The 21550-nt window shown below is 44.1% G+C and overlaps 1 protein-coding gene across 1 annotated transcript in view; it reads left to right on the top strand.

The window, feature by feature from the left end:
- The window catches only part of atp11a (ATPase phospholipid transporting 11A), a gene marked incomplete at its 3' end in the record, with an annotated part of 232999 nt that overhangs the window by 50503 nt on the left and 160946 nt on the right, over positions 1-21550 (top strand). Inside the window, exons 3-6 of the mRNA XM_078222717.1 lie at positions 8679-8768; positions 15648-15728; positions 16719-16826; positions 17225-17353. Coding sequence (XP_078078843.1) covers positions 8679-8768; positions 15648-15728; positions 16719-16826; positions 17225-17353 — 408 coding nt within the window. The remainder of the gene's footprint in view (positions 1-8678; positions 8769-15647; positions 15729-16718; positions 16827-17224; positions 17354-21550) is intronic.

Here is a 21550-nt window from a genome sequence, read left to right as displayed (position 1 = left end):
GGCATAAGTTGGGAACAGAAACTGTCAGAGAAAGGAACTAATGAAAAGTGGAATTTTTTCAAGGAACAAATACTGGATGTCCTTGATAGGTATGTTCCTGTCAGGCAGGGAGGAAATGGCCGAGTGAGGGAACCATGGTTCACGAAAGAGGTGGAATGTCTTGTGAAAAGGAAGAGGGAAGCTTATGTAGGGATGAGGAAACAAGGTTCAGATGGCTCGATTGAGGGTTACAAGTTAGCAAGGAATGAGCTGAAAAAGGGGCTTAGGAGAGCTAGGAGGGGACATGAGAAGTCCTTGGCGGGTCGGATCAAGGAAAACCCCAAGGCTTTTTACTCTTATGTGAGGAATAAAAGAATGACCAGGGTGAGGTTAGGGCCGGTCAAGGACAGTAGTGGGAACTTGTGTATGGAGTGAGTAGAGATAGGCGAGGTGATGAATGAATACTTTTCTTCAGTGTTCACCAAGGAGAGGGGCCATGTTTTTGAGGAAGAGAAGGTGTTACAGGCTAATAGGCTGGAGGAAATAGATGTTCGGAGGGAGGATGTCTTGGCAGTTTTGAATAAACTGAAGGTCGATAAGTCCCCTGGGCCTGATGAAATGTATCCTAGGATTCTTTGGGAGGCAAGGGATGAGATTGCAGAGCCTTTGGCGTTGATCTTTGGGTCCTCGCTGTCCACGGGGATGGTGCCAGAGGACTGGAGAATGGCGAATGTTGTTCCTCTGTTTAAGAAAGGGAATAGAAATGACCCTGGTAATTATAGACCGGTTAGTCTTACTTCGGTGGTTGGTAAATTGATGGAAAGGGTCCTTAGGGATGGGATTTACGACCATTTAGAAAGATGCGGATTAATCCGAGATAGTCAGCACGGATTCGTGAAGGGCAAGTCGTGCCTCACAAATTTGATAGAATTTTTTGAGGAGGTAACTAAGTGTGTTGATGAAGGTAGGGCAGTTGATGTCATATACATGGATTTTAGTAAGGCGTTTGATAAGGTCCCCCATGGTCGGCTTATGATGAAAGTGAGGAGGTGTGGGATAGAGGGAAAGTTGGCCGATTGGATAGGCAACTGGCTGTCTGACCGAAGACAGAGGGTGGTGGTCGATGGAAAATTTTCGGATTGGAGGCAGGTTGCTAGCGGTGTGCCGCAGGGATCAGTGCTTGGTCCTCTGCTCTTTGTGATTTTTATTAATGACTTAGAGGAGGGGGCTGAAGGGTGGATCAGTAAATTTGCTGATGACACCAAGATTGGTGGAGTAGTGGATGAGGTGGAGGGCTGTTGTAGGCTGCAAAGAGACATAGATAGGATGCAAAGCTGGGCTGAAAAATGGCAAATGGAGTTTAACCCTGATAAATGTGAGGTGATTCATTTTGGTAGGACAAATTTAAATGTGGATTACAGGGTCAAAGGTAGGGTTCTGAAGACTGTGGAGGAACAGAGAGATCTTGGGGTCCATATCCACAGATCTCTAAAGGTTGCCACTCAAGTGGATAGAGCTGTGAAGAAGGCCTGTAGTGTGTTAGCTTTTATTAACAGGGGGTTGGAGTTTAAGAGCCGTGGGGTTATGCTGCAACTGTACAGGACCTTGGTGAGACCACATTTGGAATATTGTGTGCAGTTCTGGTCACCTCACTATAGGAAGGATGTGGAAGCGCTGGAAGGAGTGCAGAGGAGATTTACCAGGATGCTGCCTGGTTTGGAGGGTAGGTCATATGAGGAAAGGTTGAGGGAGCTAGGGCTATTCTCTCTGGAGCGGAGGAGGCTGAGGGGAGACTTAATAGAGGTGTATAAAATGATGAAGGGGATAGATAGAGTGAACGTTCAAAGACTATTTCCTCGGGTGGATGGAGCTATTACAAGGGGGCATAACTATAGGGTTCGTGGTGGGAGATACAGGACGGATATCAGAGGTAGGTTCTTTACGCAGAGAGTGGTTGGGGTGTGGAATGGACTGCCTGCAGTGATAGTGGAGTCAGACACTTTAGAAACATTTAAGCGGTTATTGGACAGGCACATGGAGCACACCAGGATGATAGGGAGTGGGATAGCTTGATCTTGGTTTCAGATAAAGCTCGGCACAACATCGTGGGCCGAAGGGCCTGTTCTGTGCTGTACTGTTCTATGTTCTATGTAATCCCTAATCCATTTTACCTGCACAATTTGGGACACTAAGCTGCAGTTTAGCATGGCCAATCCACCTAACCTGCAGATCTATGGACTGTGAGAGGAACCTGGAGGCAACCCACACAGACACAGGGAGAACATGCAAACTCCACACAGGCAGTCACCAAGGCTGGAATTGAACCTGGGTCCTTGGTGCTGTGAGGCAGCACAGATGAGAAAAAATGCTTCCTCTCAGGTGGTCGTGAGTCTGTGGAACTATCTTCCACAGAGTGCGGTAGAGACTAGGTGATTGAATATTTTTAAGGCAGAGGTAGATAGATCCTTGACTAACAAGGATGTAATTGCACGAGAGAGGGTGCCGAGGACATTCACCAGGGTGTTACCTGGGCTGGAGCGTTTCATCTATGAAGTGTGGCTGGTTGTTTTCCTTAGCTCCAAGAAGGTTGAAGGGGATCTGATTGAGGTGTACAAAATTATGAGAGACGTAGATGGGGTAGATAGGGAGGAATTTTTCCTCTCAGCAGAGGAGTCAGTAACCAGGGGCATAGATTTAAGATAAGGGGCAGGAAATTTAGAGACGATTTGAGGAAAAGTTTTTTCATCCTGAGGGTTGTGGGATGAGGTCGGAACCCCCTCAATGACCTAGGTAAGAGAAGGGACGGGGATTTAAAACAGGAATTTAGGGAGCTGGGCTGGAAGCTGAGAGCCAAGACAAAACATGTGGTCATCTCTGGTATGTTGCCGGTGCCATGTGATAGCGAGTTGAGGAACAGAGAGAGAGTGCAGTTAAACATGTGGTTGCAGTGATGGTGTAGGAGGGAGGGTTTCAGCTACGTGGATAATTGGAACACATTCTGGGGAAGGTGGGACCTGTACAAACAGGACGGGGTGCACCTGAACCAGAGGGGCACCAATATCCTGGGAGGGAAATTTGCTACGGCTCTTCGGGGGGGTGGGAAAAGGAGTTGTAGTCCGGAAGTCAGTGTTGAGGGTAGTGAGGTATTGGGGAAGGTATCAAAGTCAAGGGTGGGTACCAGTAGACAGGAAGGTGGGTTGAAGTGTGTCTACTTCAATGCAAGGAGCATCCGGAACAAGGTAGATGAACTTGGGGCGTGGATTGGTACTTGGGACTACGATGTAGTGGCCATTACGGAGACGTGGGTAGAACAAGGACAGGAATGATTGTTGGACGTTCCGGGGTATAGATGTTTCAGTAAGTGTAGGGAAGCTGGTAAAAGAGGTGGAGGAGTAGCATTGTTAATCAAGGATAGTTTAACGGCTGCGGAAAGGCACTTGGAGGGGGATCTGCATACTGAGGTAATATGGGCTGAAGTTAGAAATAGGAAAGGAGCGGTCACGTTGTTAGGAGTTTACTATAGGCCCCCAAATAGTAATAGAGATGTGGAGGAAGAAATTGCTAAGCAGATTATGGATAGGTGTGGGGGTCACAGGGTAGTTGTCATGGGGGACTTTAACTTTCCAAATATTGATTGGAACCTTTGTAGGTCGAATAGTTCGGATGGGGCAGTTTTTGTGCAGTGTGTGCGGGAGGGTTTCCTGACACAATATGTGGATAGGCCGACAAGAGGTGAGGCCACATTGGATTTGGTACTGGGAAATGAACCGGGCCAAGTGTTAGATTTGGTTGTGGGAGAGCACTTTGGAGATAGTGACCACAATTCGGTGTCTTTTGTTATTGCAATGGAGAGGGATAGGGCCGTACGGCAGGGCATAGTTTACAATTGGGGAAGAGGTAATTATGATGCGATTAGGCAAGAATTAGGGGGCATAAGATGGGAACAGAAACTGTCAGGGAAAGGCACTAATGAAAAGTGGAACTTTTTCAAGGAACAAATACTATGTGTCCTTGATAGGTATGTCCCTGTCAGGCAGGGAGGAAATGGCCGAGTGAGGGAACCATGGTTCACAAAAGAGGTGGAATGTCTTGTGAAAAGGAAGAGGGAAGCTTGCGTAAGGATGAGGAAACAAGGTTCAGATGGCTCGATTGAGGGTTACAAGTTAACAAGGAATGAGCTGAAAAAGGGGCTTAGGAGAGCTAGGAGGGGGCATGAGAAGTCCTTGGCGGGTTGGATCAAGGAAAACCCCAAGGCTTTTTACTCTTATGTGAGGAATAAAAGAATGACCAGGGTGAGGTTAGGGCCGGTCAAGGACAGTAGTGGGAACTTGTGTATGGAGTCAGTAGAGATAGGAGAGGTGATGAATGAATACTTTTCTTCAGTGTTCACCAAGGAGAGGGGCCATGTTTTTGAGGAAGAGAAGGTGTTACAGGCTAATAGGGTGGAGGAAGTAGATGTTCGGAGGGAGGATGTACTAGCAGTTTTGAATAAACTGAAGGTCGATATGTCCCCTGGTCCTGATGAAATATATCCGAGGATTCTTTGGGAGGCAAGGGATGAGATTGCAGAGCCTTTGGCTTTGATCTTTGGGTCCTCACTGTCCACAGGGATGGTGCCAGAGGACTGAGAGTGGCGATTGTTGTTCCTCTGTTTAAGAAAGGGAATAGAAATGACCCTGGTAATTATAGGCCGGTTGGTCTTACTTTGGTGGTTGGTTAGTTGATGGAAAAGGTCCTTGGGGATGGGATTTACGACCATTTAGAAAGATGCGGATTAATCCGGGATAGTCAGCACGGATTTGTGAAGGGCAAGTCATGCCTCACAAATTTGATTGAATTTTTTGAGGAGGTAACTAAGTGTGTTGATGAAGGTAGGGCAGTTGATGTCATATACATGGATTTTAGTAAGGCGTTTGATAAGGTCCCCCATGGTCGGCTTATGATGAAAGTGAGGAGGTGTGGGATAGAGGGAAAGTTGGCCAATTGGATAGGTAACTGGCTATCTGATCGCAGACAGAGGGTGGTGGTGGATGGAAAATTTTCGGACTGGAGGCAGGTTGCTAGCGGAGTGCCACAGGGATCAGTGATTGTTATTAATGACTTAGAGGAGGGGGCTGAAGGGTGGATCAGTAAATTTGCTGATGACACCAAGATTGGTGGAGTAGTGGATGAGGTGGAGGGCTGTTGTAGACTGCAAAGAGACATAGATAGGATGCAAAGCTGGGCTGAAAAATGGCAGATGGAGTTTAACCCTGATAAATGTGAGGTGATTAATTTTGGTAGGACTAATTTAAATGTGGATTACAGGGTCAAAGGTAGGGTTCTGAAGACTGTGGAGGAACAGAGAGATCTTGGGGTCCATATCCACAGATCTCTGAAGGTTGCCACTCAAGTGGATAGAGCTGTGAAGAAGACCTATAGTGTGTTAGCTTTTATTAACAGGGGGTTGGAGTTTAAGAGCCATGGGGTTATGCTGCAACTGTACAGGACCTTGGTGAGACCACATTTGGAATATTGTGTGCAGTTCTGGTCACCTCACTATAAGAAGCATGTGGAAGCGCTGGAAAGAGTGCAGAGGAGATTTACCAGGATGCTGCCTGGTTTGGAGGGTAGGTCTTATGAGGAAAGGTTGAGGGAGCTAGGGCTGTTCTCTCTGGAGCGGAGGAGGCTGAGGGGAGACTTAATAGAGGTTTATAAAATGATGAAGGGGATAGATAGAGTGAACGTTCAAAGACTATTTCCTCGGGTGGATGGAGCGATTACAAGGGGGCATAACTATTGGGTTCATGGTGGGAGATAAAGGAAGGATATCAGAGGTAGGTTCTTTACGCAGAGAGTGGTTGGGGTGTGGAATGGACTGCCTGCAGTGATAGTGGAGTCAGACACTTTAGGAACATTTAAGCGGTTATTAGATAGGCACATGGAGCACACCAGGATGATAGGGAGTGGGATAGCTTGATCTTGGTTTCAGATAAAGCTCGGCACAACATCGTGGGCCGAAGGGTCTGTTCTGTGCTATACTGTTCTATGTTCTAACATTTAAGAAGCAATTAGATGAGCGCTTGAAATGCCATAGCATATGAGGCTACGGATCAAGTTCTAGAAAGTGGGATCAGAATAAATTGGTGTTTGATGGCGAAGCTGTTCCTTTTTAGTTGCACAAAAGCGTGGCTGTGCAGCAAAGCAGAAGATAACGCAGATGGAACAAACAGGGCATGCTCAAACAACATTGCCTTTAAGATACCTACATACAAAGCTGTGCAGCAATCTTAAAGGGACCATACAGTGCAACAAGCAGATCACGCACAGTGTACTGAATGCATCAAAAGGTGTTCCCCAAGGTTACCCATGAACAATGTACTTGTATGTTCCTGTGTATTTTTTCACCTGTGGAGTGAGAAATTTAAAATAACCAAGCAGCAAAGCCTTTTAAGAGAGAGAACAGGTTAATTTATTTTATCCTGTTGCGATATATACATTTTCATAAAATATACGAACATCAAAAAGGGGTTAAGTATGAAAGCAAGTATTTAGAAATGGAGATGAACAGGAATAAGATGGAATACTAGGGAGCAGCATGAATGGAAATTTAGGATGATAACATAGTTAACTACTGTGTTTCAGAAGGAAAACTGCATAATTGGTAGCAATCGTAGATGCATAAAGCAAAGCATTAAGTTTATTTTTACCCAAAAGTAGTAGCCGTAAAAAAAAAGAAGTAATTGTGTGTCCTGGGAAAGGGAATTTCCAAAGAGGTATAAAAACAATAGATTTAAAGATGAAAGGGAAAAACATATTTCAAGAGAGATATTGAAGGCTCTAGTAGATATGATCATGAGACCTTCAAAAGCATGTGAGCTGAAAACAGACCTGTGAAGACAACAGCTTGCAGCCACCTTGAAGGACCCTGTGGCAACAGTGGATGTTTGTGGTAATTTTGATTGAAAAGATCTTTGTGGACTTTTGCCTAAAAGGGGTGTTTAGCATTGAGTTTGATGAAGCAGAAATCCTTTGGGGAATGTTTCTAGACCTACCGTTAACTGTTCAAATGTTTTCCTGTGTTTTTAGATTTTATATTCTGTTTTCAAAATATATATTTAAATTTAATATTTATAATCTCCAAGAGTGGTTTGAAATTTCTGCTGCTGACTTCAGTGCAGATACCTTCTTAATATAAAATACAAATTGCAAATTTCTTTGGGATTTTGGCAGCCCGGCAATTACCACCTGCCATGTCGTAACATTTGATAATATAGAACTTGAGTATTGCTGAAAATGAGATATGTGAGAGCTTTTTGTCTTGCACTCATCAGGACACTGAGCAAGAATAGCAGTATAAGGGGTAAACAACAGTTTATACTGTAAGAGAAGGAAATGCTGATTGGTTGGCAAGTATAATCTGATTGGTCGAGGTATTGCCATGGAAAATGCACAAATTGATGGTGACTCATGGAGACAACTGTCAAACATTCTGGTATAAGTTGTTGTTTTCCCTGTGTGTGTGAATGTGAGAGAGAGATAGATGTGTGTGACCGATACCAGAATCAGCTTTCCAGCATCGTTCCTCCCATTAAAAATGACATATGGTAAGACTTATATAGTTTTAATCAGAATTTTTAAACTCTTTTTAATTATTATCAGATTAAAGGTGGTGTCCTAGGCCCAACAATCTTCAGCTGCTTCATCAATGACCTTCCCTCCATCATAAGATCAAAAGTGGGGATGTCCGCTGATGATTGCACAACGTTCAGCACCATTCACAACTCCTCAGATACTGAAGCAGTCCATATTCAAATGCAACAAGATCTGGACAATATCCAGATTTGGGCTGACAAGTGGCAAGTAACATTCGCGCCACGCAAATGCCAAGCAATGAGCTTGACATTCAATGGTGTAACCATCACTGAATCCCCCACTGTCAACATCCTTGGGGTTACCATTGACTAGAAACTCAACTAGACCACCATATAAACACAGTGGCTACATGAGCAGGCCAGAGGCTAGTAATACTGCAGTGAGTAACTCACTCCCTTACTTCCCAGAGCCTATCTACAAGGCACATGTCAGGAGTGTGATGGAATACTCCCCACTTGACTGGATGGGTGCAGCTCCAGAAACACTTAAGATGCTTGGCACATGGCAGCTCACCACCACCTTCTCAAGGGCAACTAGGGATGGGCAATAAATGCTGACCAGCCAGCGACACCCATGTCCCATGAATGAATAAAAAAATATGCATAGTTATAGCTAGAAAAGACTTGGTTATATTTGATTTCAGTTTTTGTACCTATTTCGTGGCAAAAAGGGAGTCAGCATTATGAGAATTATTGGGTTCCGCAATGCTCTTGGGAGGTCACGAGGGTTTCCACAGCTCAAAGTTTGGGAAACCCTGTGTTAAGCCATTACAAAGTGCAATTTACAATCTTCTACATTGGGCAGGAGTCACTTATAGGCCATAGGTATTATGTATTCACAGTGCCCTGTGTATTTACTCTAATTAATATTCACTGGCCTTCTAATTGGACACTACCTCTTTCCATTTTCTTGAACCTGACAATTGCAGAATGTAGTAAGAAAATTCTATTTTGATAAAAGAGAATATTTTAACACATTTTACATCTGACACAGGATGAGTGTGGAATTAATGTTTCTTCCTATTGCTTCCCTTTCAATGACTTCCTTTTTCTTTTCCTATACAGTATACTTTCTGGAACTTCATTCCGAAGAACTTGTTTGAACAGTTCAGAAGAATTGCGAATTTTTATTTCCTCATCATATTCCTCGTGCAGGTATGAAACGTTCTGTTATCAAAATGTGACTTCAGTCTTTGATAAATTGTACATTTTGATCAAAGTGAAATGTAGATTTATCAAGATCTGCAGCAAGCAGTGAGTGAACCAACACAAGGGGAAGAAACCTACTTGACCTCACCTTCACCAATCAACCTACAGATGCTTCAAATGTACTTTGTTATTTGTATTATCATAGAATCCCAACAGTGCAGAAGGAGGCCATTCGGCCCATTGAGTCTACACCGATTCTCTGACAGGGAATCTTACCCAGGCTCTATTCCTGTAGCCCCATGTATTTAACCTGCTAATCCCCCTTCGCCTACACATCTTGGGACACTAAGAGACAATTTAGCATGGCCAATCCACATAACCTGCACATCTTTGGACTTTGGGAGAAAACCCACATAGACATGGGGAGAATGTACAAACTCCACACAGACAATCGCCCAAGGCTGGAATTGAACCCGGGTCTCTGACGCTGTGAGGCAGCAGTGCCATGTCATAGAGTCATCGAGTCATAGAGGTTTACAGCATGGAAACAGGCCCTTCGGCCCAACTTGTCCATGGTGCCCAGTTTTTACCACTAAGCTAATCCCAATTGCCTGTATTTGGCCCATATCCCTCTATACCCATCTTGCCCATGTAACTGTCTAAATGTTTTTTAAAAGTCAAAGTTGTACCCGCCTCTACCACTGCCTCTGGCAGCTTGTTCCAGACACTCATCACCCTCTGAGTGAAAATATGGTTCCTTTGGACCCTTTTGTCTCTCTCCACTCTCACTTTAAGCCTATACCCTCGAGTCTTAGACTCCCCTATCGTTGGAAAAAGATGTTGACTACCTACCTTATCTATGCCCCTCATTATTTTATAGACCTCTATAAGATCACCCCTCAGCCTCCTACGCTCCAGGGGAAAAAAGTCCCAGTCTATCCAGCCTTTCCTTATAACTCAAACCATCAAGTCCCGGTAGCATCCTAGTAAATCTTTTCTGCACTCTTTCTCGTTTAATAATATCCTTTCTAAATAGGGTGACCAGAACTGTACACAGTTTTCCAAGTGTGGCCTGACTAATATCTTGTACAATTTCAACAAGACGTCCCAACTCCTGTATTCAATGTTCTGACCAATGAAACCAAGCATGCTGAATGCCTTCTTCACCTCCATGTCCACCTGTGACTCTATTTTCAAGGAGCTATGAGCTTGTGCTCCTAGATCTCTTTGTTCTATAACTCTCCCCAACGCCCCAACATTAACTGAGCAGGTCCTGTCCCGATTCGATCAGCCAAAATTCATCACCTCATATTTGTCTAAATTAAACTCCATCTGCCATTCATCAGCCCACTGGCCCAATTGATCAAGATCCCATTGCAATCCTAGATAACCTTCTTCACTGTCCACTATGCCACTAATCTTGGTGTCATCTGCAAACTCACTAACCATGCCTCCTAAATTCTCATCCATGTCATTAATATGAATGACAAATAACAGTGGACCCAGCAGCGATCCCTGAGGCACACCGCTGGTCACAGACCTCCAGTTTGAAAAACAACCCTCTACAACTCTCCTCTGTCTTCTGTCGTCAAGCCAATTTTGTATCCAATTGGCTACCTCACCCTGGATCCCGTGAGATTTAACTTTATGCAGCGACCTACCATGCGGTACCTTGTCAAATGCCTTGCTAAAGTCCATGTAGACAACATCAACTGCACTGTCCTCATTTACCTTTTTGGTTACCCCTTCAAAAAACTCAAACAAATTTGTGAGACATGATTTTCCACCCACAAAGCCATGTTGATTGTCCCAATCAGTCCTTGCCCCTCTATATGCCTCTGATATTCGGGTAAGCGTTCTCCAAGGCGGCCTTCGCGACACACGACAGCGCAGAGTCGCTGAGCAGAAACTGATAGCCATGTTCCGCACACACGAGGACGGCCTCAACCGGGATATTGGGTTCATGTCACACTATTTGTAACCCCCACAGTTGCCTAGACCTGCAGAGTTTCACTGGCTGTCTTGTCTGGAGACAATACACATCTTTTTAGCCTGTCTTGATGCTCTCTCCACTCACATTGTTTTGTTTCTTAAAGACTTGATTAGTTGTAAGTATTCGCATTCCAACCATTATTCATGTAAATTGAGTTTGTGTCTTTATATGCTCTGTTTGTGAACAGAATTCCCACTCACCTGAAGAAGGGCTTAGAGCTCTGAAAGCTTGTGTGGCTTTTGCTACCAAATAAACCTGTTGGACTTTAACCTGGTGTTGTTAAACTTCTTACAAGGTTATATAAGGCATTGGTGAGGCCGAATTTAGAGTATTGTGTACATTTTTGGTCACCTCGTTACAGGAAGGATGTAAATAAGGTTGAAAGAGTGCAGAGAAGGTTCACACGGATGTTGCCGGGACTTGAGAAGCTGAGTTACAGAGAGAGATTGAATAGATTGGGACTTTATTCCCTGGAGCGTAGAAGAATGAGGGGAGATTTGATAGAGGTGTATAAGATTTTGATGGGTATAGATCGAGTGAATGCAAGCAGGCTTTTTCCACTGAGGCTCGGGGAGAAAAAAACCAGAGGGCATGGGTTAAGAGTGAAAGGAGAAAAGTTTAAAGGGAATATTAGTGGGGGGGGGGTTCTTTACGCAGAGTGGTGGGAGTGTGGAATGAGCTGCCGGATAAAGTGGTAAATGCGGGGTCACTTTTAACATTTAAGAAAAACTTGGACAAGTTAACGGATGAGAGCGGTGTGGAGGGATATGGTCCAAGTGCAGGTCAGTGGGACTAGGCAGAAAAATGGTTCGGCACAGACAAGAAGGGCCAAAAGGCCTGTTTCTGAGCTGTAATGTTCTATGGTTCTATGGTTCTAAAAGGCTGAGGGAGAAGAGAATGAGAGGTAGAGTGAGGGGGTGAGGGAGAAAGAGAGGGTGATGTCAGTGAGGGGGAGACAGTGTGAGAGTGTAGGGGAGAGAGTGAGGGGGAAGAGATTTAGAGGAATAGCATGAGATGCAGAGATTGAACGGGAGATATTGTGAGGGGTAGAGAGGGTGAGGAGGAGTGATTGAGGGGGAAAATGTGAGGGTAGATAGAGTGAGGGGAGGGATCGTGAGGGGGAGAATAGGTGAAGAGTGAGGGGAGAGATTGGGAGGGGCGAAAGTGGGGGGAGAGAGCAACGTGAGCTAGATTGAGTGAAGAGAGAGGAGGGAAGGGGGAGGGGGAGAGAAGGTGAGTGAATGTCAGAGGGGGGAGAGTGTAAGGGGAGAGGGAATGACGGGGAGAGAGTGGGAAGCGAGTGCAATGGGAGATAGATTGAGTGAAGAGAGAGGTGAGGGGGAGAAAAGTTGAGTGAATGAGGGAGAGGGAATCAGGAGGGAGAATCATAGAAACCCTACAGTACAGAAAGAGGCCATTTGGCCCATCGAGTCTGCACCGACCACACTCCCACCCAGGCCCTACCCCCATATCCCTACATATTTACCCACTAATTCCTCTAACCTACACATCTCAGGACACTAAGGGGCAATTTTAGCATGGCCAATCAACCTAACCCACACATCTTTGGACTGTGGGAGGAAACCTGAGCACCCGGAGGAAACCCACGCAGACACGAGGAGAATGTGCAAACTCCACTCAGACAGTGACCCAAGCCGGGAATCGAACCCAGGTCCCTGGAGCTGTGAAGCAGCAGTGCTAACCACTGTGCTACCGTGCCGCCCTGTGAAGGGGGGAGAGAGTAAGGGGCAGAGTAAGTGAAGAAAGAGTGAGTGAGGGTAGAGAGCGAAGGGAGATGGAGTGAGGGGTGAGAGTGATGGGCAGAGCGAGTGAGTGGAGAGTGGAGGGCGAGTGAGGGAAAAAAGATGGGAGACAGAGTGACGGGGAGATAGATTGAGGAAGAGAGAGTGAGGGGAAGCAAGAGCGTGAAGGGTAAAGAGTGAGGGGAGAGAGCGTGAGCAAGAGAGAGACCGAGGGGAGGGAAGGTAAAGGAGAGTGTCGGAGGCGGGATAGTTTGATGGAAAAGACTGAGGGGGGGAAGTGTGAGGGGAGAGAGACTAAGAGAGGGAAAGTGAAGGGGAGAGTGTGAGGGCAGAGACTGAGGGGGAGGGAGTGGGGAGGAGGGAGGGAGTGAGGGGCAAGAAAGTGAGGGATGAGAGAGTGAGGGGGAAGGAGTGAGGTGGAGAAAGGGTGAAGTGAGAGAGTGAGAGGAGACTGAAGGGGAGAGAGTGAGGAGGGGTGAGTGAGGGGAAGAAAGTAAGGTGGAGAGAGGTTGAGCGGAGATAGTGAGGGGAGAGTGAAGGGGAGGGAGTGAGGGAAAATTGAGGGGGAAGAAAGTGGGGGAGGGAGTAAGGGGACAAGGTTGAGGGCGAAGAGAATGAGGGGTAGATTGAGGGGGAGAGAGGGGGAGGGGGAGAGAGGGTGAGGGGGAGACGGTGAGGGGGAGGGTTTAGGGGAGAGAGTGAGGGGGAAGATATTTAGGGGAATAGTGAGATGCAGAGATCGAACGGGAGATATTGAGGGGTAGAGAGGGTGAGGGGAGTGATTGTGAGGGGGAAGATGTGAGGGTAGATAGAGTGAGGATAGAGGTAGTGGGGGAGAGTAGGTGAAGAGCGAGTGGGGGGAGAGTGAGGGAGTGATAGGGAGGGGAGAGAGTGATGGGCAGAGCGAGTGGGGAGAGCAGAGGGCGAGTGAGGGGAGACAGAGTGGGGGGGGGAGATTGACGAGGAGTGAGTGATGGGAAGCGAGAGAGTGAGGGGAAGCGAGAGAAGGTGAGGAGAAACGAGAGAGGAGGAGAGAGAGATTGAGGGGGAGAAAGTGAGGGGAAACGAGAGACAGGGAGATAGAATAAGGGGAGAGAGGCTGAGGGGACGGAACTACATCCACAGGCCGTACCTCATCAATTATCTTTGTCACCTCTTCAAAAAACTCAATCAAGTTGGTGAGACGTGACCTTCCCCGTACAAAACCATGCTGCCTGTCACTAACCAGTCCATTTTCTTCCAAATGTGCATATATCCTGTCCCTCAGTATCTTCTCCAAAACCTTCCCCATCACTGATGTCAGGCTCACCGGCCTATAATTTCCTGGATTATCCCTATTTCCTTTCTTAAACAAGGGGACAACATTGGCTATTCTCCAGTCCTCTAGAACTTGCCTGTGGCCAAAGAGGATGTGAAGATACCTGTTAAGGCCCCAGCTAATTTTTCCCTTGCCTCCTGCAGTAACCTGGGATAGATCTCATCTAGCCTCGGGGACTTGTCTATCTTAATTCAATTTAGGGTACCCAACACTTCCTCCTTCGATATATTGACATTCTCTAGGGCGTTCACACACCTATTCCTGACCTCAACATCCATCATGTCCTTCTCCTTGGTGAATACCGATACAAAGTACTAAACAAAGAACAAAGAAAATTACAACACAGGGACAGGCCCTTCAGCCCTCCAAGCCTGCACCAACCATGCTGCCCGACTTAACTAAAATCCCCTACCCTTCCGGGGACCATATCCCTCTATTCCCATTATTCATGTATTTGTCAAGGTGCCCCTTAAAAGTCACCCCTGTATCCGCTTCCACTACCTCCCCCAGCAGCGAGTTCCAGGCACCCACCACCCTCTGTGTAAAAAAATCTGCCTCGTGCTCATTAAGGTCTCACCCATTTCCTGTGTCTCCACCCATTGTCCTTGAATGGGCCTACTCTTTCTCTTGCTACCCTCTTGCTCCTAATATATGCATAATAGTCCTTGGGATTCTCATTGTTCCTGTTTGCTAAAGACATTTCACGGCCCCTTTTAGCCCTCCTAACTCCACGTTTAAGTTCCTTCGTACTATAGTCCTCAAGAGCTTCATCAGTTTTTAACACGCTTAGACCTATCGTATGCTTCCTTTTTCTGTTTGACGAAGCTTACAATTTCCCTTATCATGCATGGTTCCTGAATCCTGCCATTTCTATCCTTCATTTTTTGTGGGGACAGGTCTATCCTGCACTTCAATCAACTGGCCTTTAAAAGCCTCCCACATGTCATACGTGGATTTGCCTTCAAATAGCCTCTCCCAATCCACATTCCCCAGTTTCTGTCTAGTTTGGATGGGATTGGCCCTCACCCAATTTAGCACCCTCATCCCAGGACCATTCTGGTCTTTATCCATGACTATTCCATGTAATGGAATTATAGTCGCTAAACCCAAAATGCTCCCACTGAAACATCGATCGCCTGGCCTGGCTCATTCCCCTATTCCAAGTTGAGTATGGCCCCTCCCTGGTTGGATTGTCAACATACTGTATCAAAAAGCCCTCCTGGACACATTTAGCAAATTGCTCTCCATCCGAGCCCCTGGTTGTAAGGAATTCCCAATCAATTTAGGGAAAGTTAAAGCTTTATTTTTACAGCTTTTCAGTGTCTGACTCCATAACTGCTGCTCTGTCTCCTGAGGGCTGTTGGGAGGTCTATAGTACACTCCTAACATTGTGATTTCACCCTTCCAAAGTCTGAGCTCCATCCATAATGCTCCATTACAAGATCCCTCCAATGTGTCCTCCCTCAGCACAATTTCCCTCCAAGTTACGTATGATCCTGAATTGGAATTGTTTTACTGTTCCTACGTTGTAGTTACGTCAAAATCCTTGAATTCCCTTCTGAACAGCACTTTGTATACTTTCATTGCACAGACTGTAGCAGGTCATGAACAGTATTTACCATGCCCTTCTTAAGTGCAGTTTGGTATAAGCAGCATTGCTTCTATCCCATGAATGGATATAAAACAAATTGTATTGAATATTCAATTATCAGGCAGTTTTACCTGCTTATTTTACCTTCGCAATAAGTGATGAAATAGCTTTAAAACTGAGCTCCTTTTACAGTGGATTAATACATTCTTTTTATTTCCAGTTGATCATCGATACACCAACCAGTCCAATAACCAGTGGACTTCCACTTTTCTTTGTAATCACTGTGACTGCAATTAAACAGGCAAGACTTTCTTTCTTCAAATTCTTTTCTACCCTCCTCTAACTTCCCCTTTTCCATAGAGACAGATCACAAGGAAAAGTTTAAGTGAGAAGGGACAGCTATCTAAAATGAAAAAGGAAGTATTATTTCAGAGGGAAGTTGGTCAGGTAGGGAAGGCTATTAACAAGGTGGGTAAATGGAGTTAAAGTCACTGATAATCCCTTATCGAACTGAATGGTGGAGTAAGCTTGAGGGGCTGAATGTCTCTTCCTTTTCCTGTGATTGTGCTGCTTTATACTTTCCTGTGTTTCCAGAGAAAGCAGTCAGGGTTTTGAATGCTTTTTATTTTTGTGATTAAATAATTTAATTTTGATACTGGTAATCCTTGAATGTTTTTGCTCCTGATAACTTGGAGATTAAATAGGAATATTTTGTTGTGGAAATTGCACCACATATGATCAGGGACACTGTGATTTGATTCATTATTGTCAAATATATTAGTATATGGTGAAAGTATTGTTTCTTGTGCACTATACAGACAAAAGCATACCGTTCATAGAGAAGGAAAGGAGAGGGTGCCGAATGTTGATCTACATAGGGATTCACCTTGGGACCTGACTGTGAGGGACAGGTTCTCAGGATCCAGCAGCAGCTCCCAGTATGTTGAAGCATGAGAAAAAGGCTTCCATGAACACTGGAGAGGGAAGTTCCAAAAAACTAAATATTTTGGATCTACTCTAAATTGGGAGATTGGGGCAGAGTTGTGTGGGTGAATCAGGTTTGGATAGTGCAATGTGAACCTTACAGTGCGCTACCGTAATGGATTGTATCCTTGATTGTTACTGACCACTTTGTACAATGCCTTAAATTGAAATTTGATGCTTATTGTCCTGAATATATTCGATTTTGTCAATTTAAGATCAAAATTCATTTTCTGAGTTTACAGAGTGGGTGAATAAAACATTCAACCAATTTACTCTATAACCTACGCTGCTCAATGTCTGTCTACAGGGTTATGAAGATTGGCTTCGGCATAAAGCAGATAATGCAGTGAATAAATGTCCTGTTCACATCATCCAGAATGGCAAAATGGTTCAAAAACAGAGCAGAAAATTGAGGGTAAGTAAATATTTAGATGTATGTTGGGACAGTGGGATGTGTTCGAGATGGTGCGGAGGGGGTTGGTGAGAATGAGGCGCAGACTTTCCTTTTAATAATGGTGATATTTGGGCTGGCACGGTGGCACAGTGGTTAGCGCTGCTGCCTCAAAGCGCCAGGAACCCGGGTTCAATTCCGACCTCGGGTCACTGCCTGTGCGGAGTCTGCACGTCCTCCCAGTATCTGCATGGGTTTCCTCCGGGTGTTCCGGTTTCCTCCCACAGTCCGTGGCCATGCTAAATTCTTCCTCAGTGCACCCGAACATGGCGCCTCGGGGATTTTCACAGTAACTTCATTGCCGTGTTAACGTAAACTTACTTGCGACACTAATAACTAAACTTAAATAAATATTCCTACAGGTTGGAGACATTGTGATGACCAAGGAGAATGAAACATTTCCCTGTGACATGGTTTTCTTGTCTTCAAGCAGTGATGATGGAACATGTTTTGTCACAACAGCCAGCCTGGATGGTGAATCAAGTACCAAGGTAGTAGACTGAGCAGCCACATTCTTAGTGTAGGCGCCAGCCTGAGATAGGTGTCTTGCATTTCAATATTTAAAAGCCACTCTTTCAATATAATTTACTTGTCTGTGTGTTGCAACTCTTTCATGTCCCAGCTGTTCAGAGTAATGCTGAGAAAAATTCTGCTGTTCATCAATTTTCATACTCTGCTTTGTTATTCTTTCTGCCAAAGTAAACAAGGTCACATTTTTCTGCATTATACATCAAGTGCTCGATTTTTGTATGCTTACTCAGCTTCATCCATCTGCAAACGCCTATGTCTTCTTAACAACATATTTTCTATCTTTGCAAATATAGCTACCATGCCTCTACTCCCCTCATGTAAGTCATTGACATAAATTGTAAAAGTTTGAGACCCCAGTACACACTCCTGTAGGAGTCCACTTGTCACATCCGGCCAGTCAGTCAAAGACCCATTTATGCATACTCTCTGTTTTCTGCCAGGCAGCCAATCTTCTGTCCAGGCTAACATGCTACCCCCATGGGCTTTTGTTTTCTGCAAGAACCTTTGATATGTCACCTTATCAAATGCTTTTTGGAAAAGTACTTTAGTACGTCTACCCCTTTATCCACAGCACTTGTCATTCCTTCCAAGAATTCTAATAAATTGGTTAAACATGATTTCCCTATCATAAAACCATGCTGACTCTTCCTAATTATCTTGAGTTTTTCTAAGTGCCCAGCCATAACCACTTTAATGGGCAATTCTAATAGCTTCCCCATGACAGACATCAAACTGACTGGCTTATAATTTCCTGATTTTTGCCTCCCTTCTTGAATAGAGGGATCATATTTGCTACTTTCCAACTGATGGAACCTTTCCATAATCTAGGGAATTTGAAAAATTAACACCAATGCATCTACTATCTCAATAGCCACTTCTTTTAAGACCCTAGAATGAAGTCCATCAGGACTTGTCAGCCTGTTGTTCCGTCAGTTTTCTCAGTACTGCTCCCTAGAAATTGTAATTTCCCCAAAAGCCCCTCTCTCCCTTCCACCTCCTGATTTACAGCTAGTCTTGGAATGTTCCTTGTATCCTCTACAGTGAAGACAGAAAGAAAAAAATTGTTTATTTCAACTACAATTTCCTTTTTATCTACTATTAACTCTACATTTTCACTCTTGAAGACCAACATTCACTTTACCTTCTCTTTTGTTGTTTAAAAAACTGCAGAAACTCTTGTTATCCATTTTGCATTCCTAGCTATTTTCCTCTCGTACTGTAATTTCTTTCTATTGTTTAACCTATTAGTCATTCTCTGCTGTTCTTTATATTCTGATCAACTACTTGACCTGTCACTCATCTTCGTGCAGTTATTTGCTTTATCCTTAAGTTTGATACTTTCTCCAATTTATTTAGTTAATGACAGACAGAGGATCTGTCCTTTTAGAATTTTTCTACACAGTAGGAATATACTTATTCTGAGTATTTTGAAATATAGCCTCAAATGTCTGTCACTGCTTTTCTACTGAACTATTCCCTCACTAGTATCCTAGTTCACTTCAGCTTGCTCAGCTTTCATGTCTACATAATTACCTTTGTTTAAGTTTAAAATACTAATTTTAGACCCACTCTTCTCCCTTTCAAACTGGATGTAACATTCAATCATATTGTGCTCGCTATTACCTAGGGGTGCCTTTACTCTCAGGCCATTAATTAATCCTATCATATCACACAAAACCACATCAAATATGACCTGCTTCCTAGTTAGTTCCAGAATATGCTGTTCTAAGAAACTATCTCAAAAGCATTCTATGAACTCCTTATCCAGAATACTACAGCCAATCTGATTCTTCCAGTTTTTATGTAGATTAAAGTCATCCCTTTATCACTAGCACTCAATATTTTTTCTTGTATACTTCATCTGACATTGTGGTTATTGTTAAGGGCATGTAGACCACTCCCAGCAATGACTTTCCTGTACCATCCCTCATCTCCACTCAAACCAAATCTACAGTCTGATCTCTTGAACCAAGGTCATCTCTAACTAATGCACAAATGACATCTTTAATTAACAGTGTCACACCGCCACCTTTACCAAGCTTCCTATTCTTCTTGAATGTCATGGATCCCTCAATATTCAGGACCCAACCTTTGCCCTCCTGCAGCCAGGTCTGCGTAATGATTGTTGTTCTAAATTTAGAAGGGTTGCATGGTAACTTTAAGAGCTGACCACATGATTTAATGGTTATGTTATTAGGGTGTTTGCACAGACTCTGTTTTGCTTTCAGTTTGTACTCTGTGCAGTGTATAGAACTTCACTTTCAATAAAACTTGTTAGCTTGAATTTTCATGTGAAAACCACGGTCTTTTTTTGTTAAAATCTACAACCACTAACATCGTTGGGACATTACACAAAAAGAAAGTTGGCGGCAAGTGGGGATTTTGTTTCATCAAGAGGAAAAAAAAATGTGGGTCATCACACTTTGAATATTAGAAAGCTGGAGAGAAGAAATAACAGTATTAAAGATTGAAGTGCCAATGCAGGAAGACAAATAAGAAAAAAAGCTCTCCATGTGGTTTTAAAACAGAAGGTTTTTCCAATCAGAGAAGGGTGAGATTCCAGGCGGCATATTTGAAAAGAAGGGATGTTCTACTGTTTGGCTGGGGTCGTTTGAAAGAAAAAATACATAAAGTCAATGGTCTCCAGAGTAAAAAGAGTACTGGGAAGACAGTTAAAAAAAATATACTGAGCAGCCTTGAGTCACTTATGCCTGCAAGAGAAATAACAGGTCATTTAGGATCCCTGGGGCCTTTCAAGGAAGAAAATGAATCATGGAGTTCCTTTGCACAGCATTTTCAGGACTTTATACAAGTGAAGAAAAGTGAAAACTAGTTGCTCATACCAGCTTTTCTCAGTATAATAAGAAGTAAAACATATTTTCTCCGGAACCTGGTTCATCCAGCAAAACCAGGAACCAAAACTTAGGATGACTTGATTAAAAATCATTAGTGTCAAAAGCAACTGATCATCACGGAATGGTTCAGGTTCCCCTGAAGGAATCATGTGGAAGGCGAAAGCGTTGCTCAGTTTGTGGCAACCTTAGAAAGGCTGGCACAACATTGTGAGTTTGGTGAGTTGGTGGAAGATGTTCTTCGAGATTGTCTAGTTTGTGGTCTCCAAAGTGAGGCTATCCAAAGCAGATTGCTTGCTGAACATGCTTTGACTTTAAAGACAGCAGTTGAAATCACAGTGTTGATGGAACTGGCTGCTAAAGGGGTTTCACAATTTGGTGCAGGAATGAAGATCGACATGTTGGGAACTGCTCATAAGAAGTCAAAACAACAACAAGCATGTCACAGATGTGCCAAAATGGAGCATTCAGAGACTGAATGTTGGAGCAAGGCTAATCAATGCAAGAGCTGTGGCAAAATGGATCACATTGCAAAAGCTTATTAGGCTAGATCAGCTTGTCCTGAGAAGAATATTCGGAAGAAGAATCTGGGTACCTTCTAGAAAAAGGACAAGTTGCATTCTGCTAGAATAATTTACAACATGGAAGAAAAGAATTTTCTTTAAAGAGAATATCCCAAAATATGATGAAGAGCTCCAGTCTTACCCATACAGGGTGGATCACACAGATTCTGGGTAATTCCCAAGTTAAGTGGACAACCAATTAGATTGGAGGTTGATACTGGTGCTTTAATTCCTGAGATTACATACCAATAAAAGCTGAAACTTCTTCCTTTAAAACCAGCTGATGTGATTTTAAGGATATACACAGAAGAGATTGTTCTGTTAAAGGATTACATCATGATCAACGTAGTGTTGATTGGACAAATGGTGGAGTTGCCTCTCCATGTGGTCGATGATAATTTTCCAGCACTATTTTGGAGATCATGGTAGGAGAAGATAAATCTTAACTGAAGTGCTGTCAACAGATTAGTCGATGTAAAGATGGGCTCTTGCACTTTGCTGCAGAGGACAGTATCATTCCTTCTTACTGTACTCTCCTACCACTACGTTCCTTATTGCACCCTCCACTTGAATGGCTCCCTGTATCATGATGCCATGGACAGTTTTCTCATCCACCCTGCACCCCCTGCTCAGATCCAAACAAGCTGAGAGAATCTCAAACCTATTGGATAATTGCAGAGCTGACAAATCTGTCCTCTGGGTCTCCTTACCTGCCTCACTCGCAGTCACATCCTCCTGTCCC

Source organism: Mustelus asterias, chromosome 10, assembly GCF_964213995.1.
Source record: "Mustelus asterias chromosome 10, sMusAst1.hap1.1, whole genome shotgun sequence".
Classification (NCBI taxonomy): Eukaryota; Metazoa; Chordata; class Chondrichthyes; order Carcharhiniformes; family Triakidae; genus Mustelus; species Mustelus asterias.
Note: the sequence above shows the minus strand (reverse complement) of the source record. Positions and strands in the feature narration are given on the sequence as shown.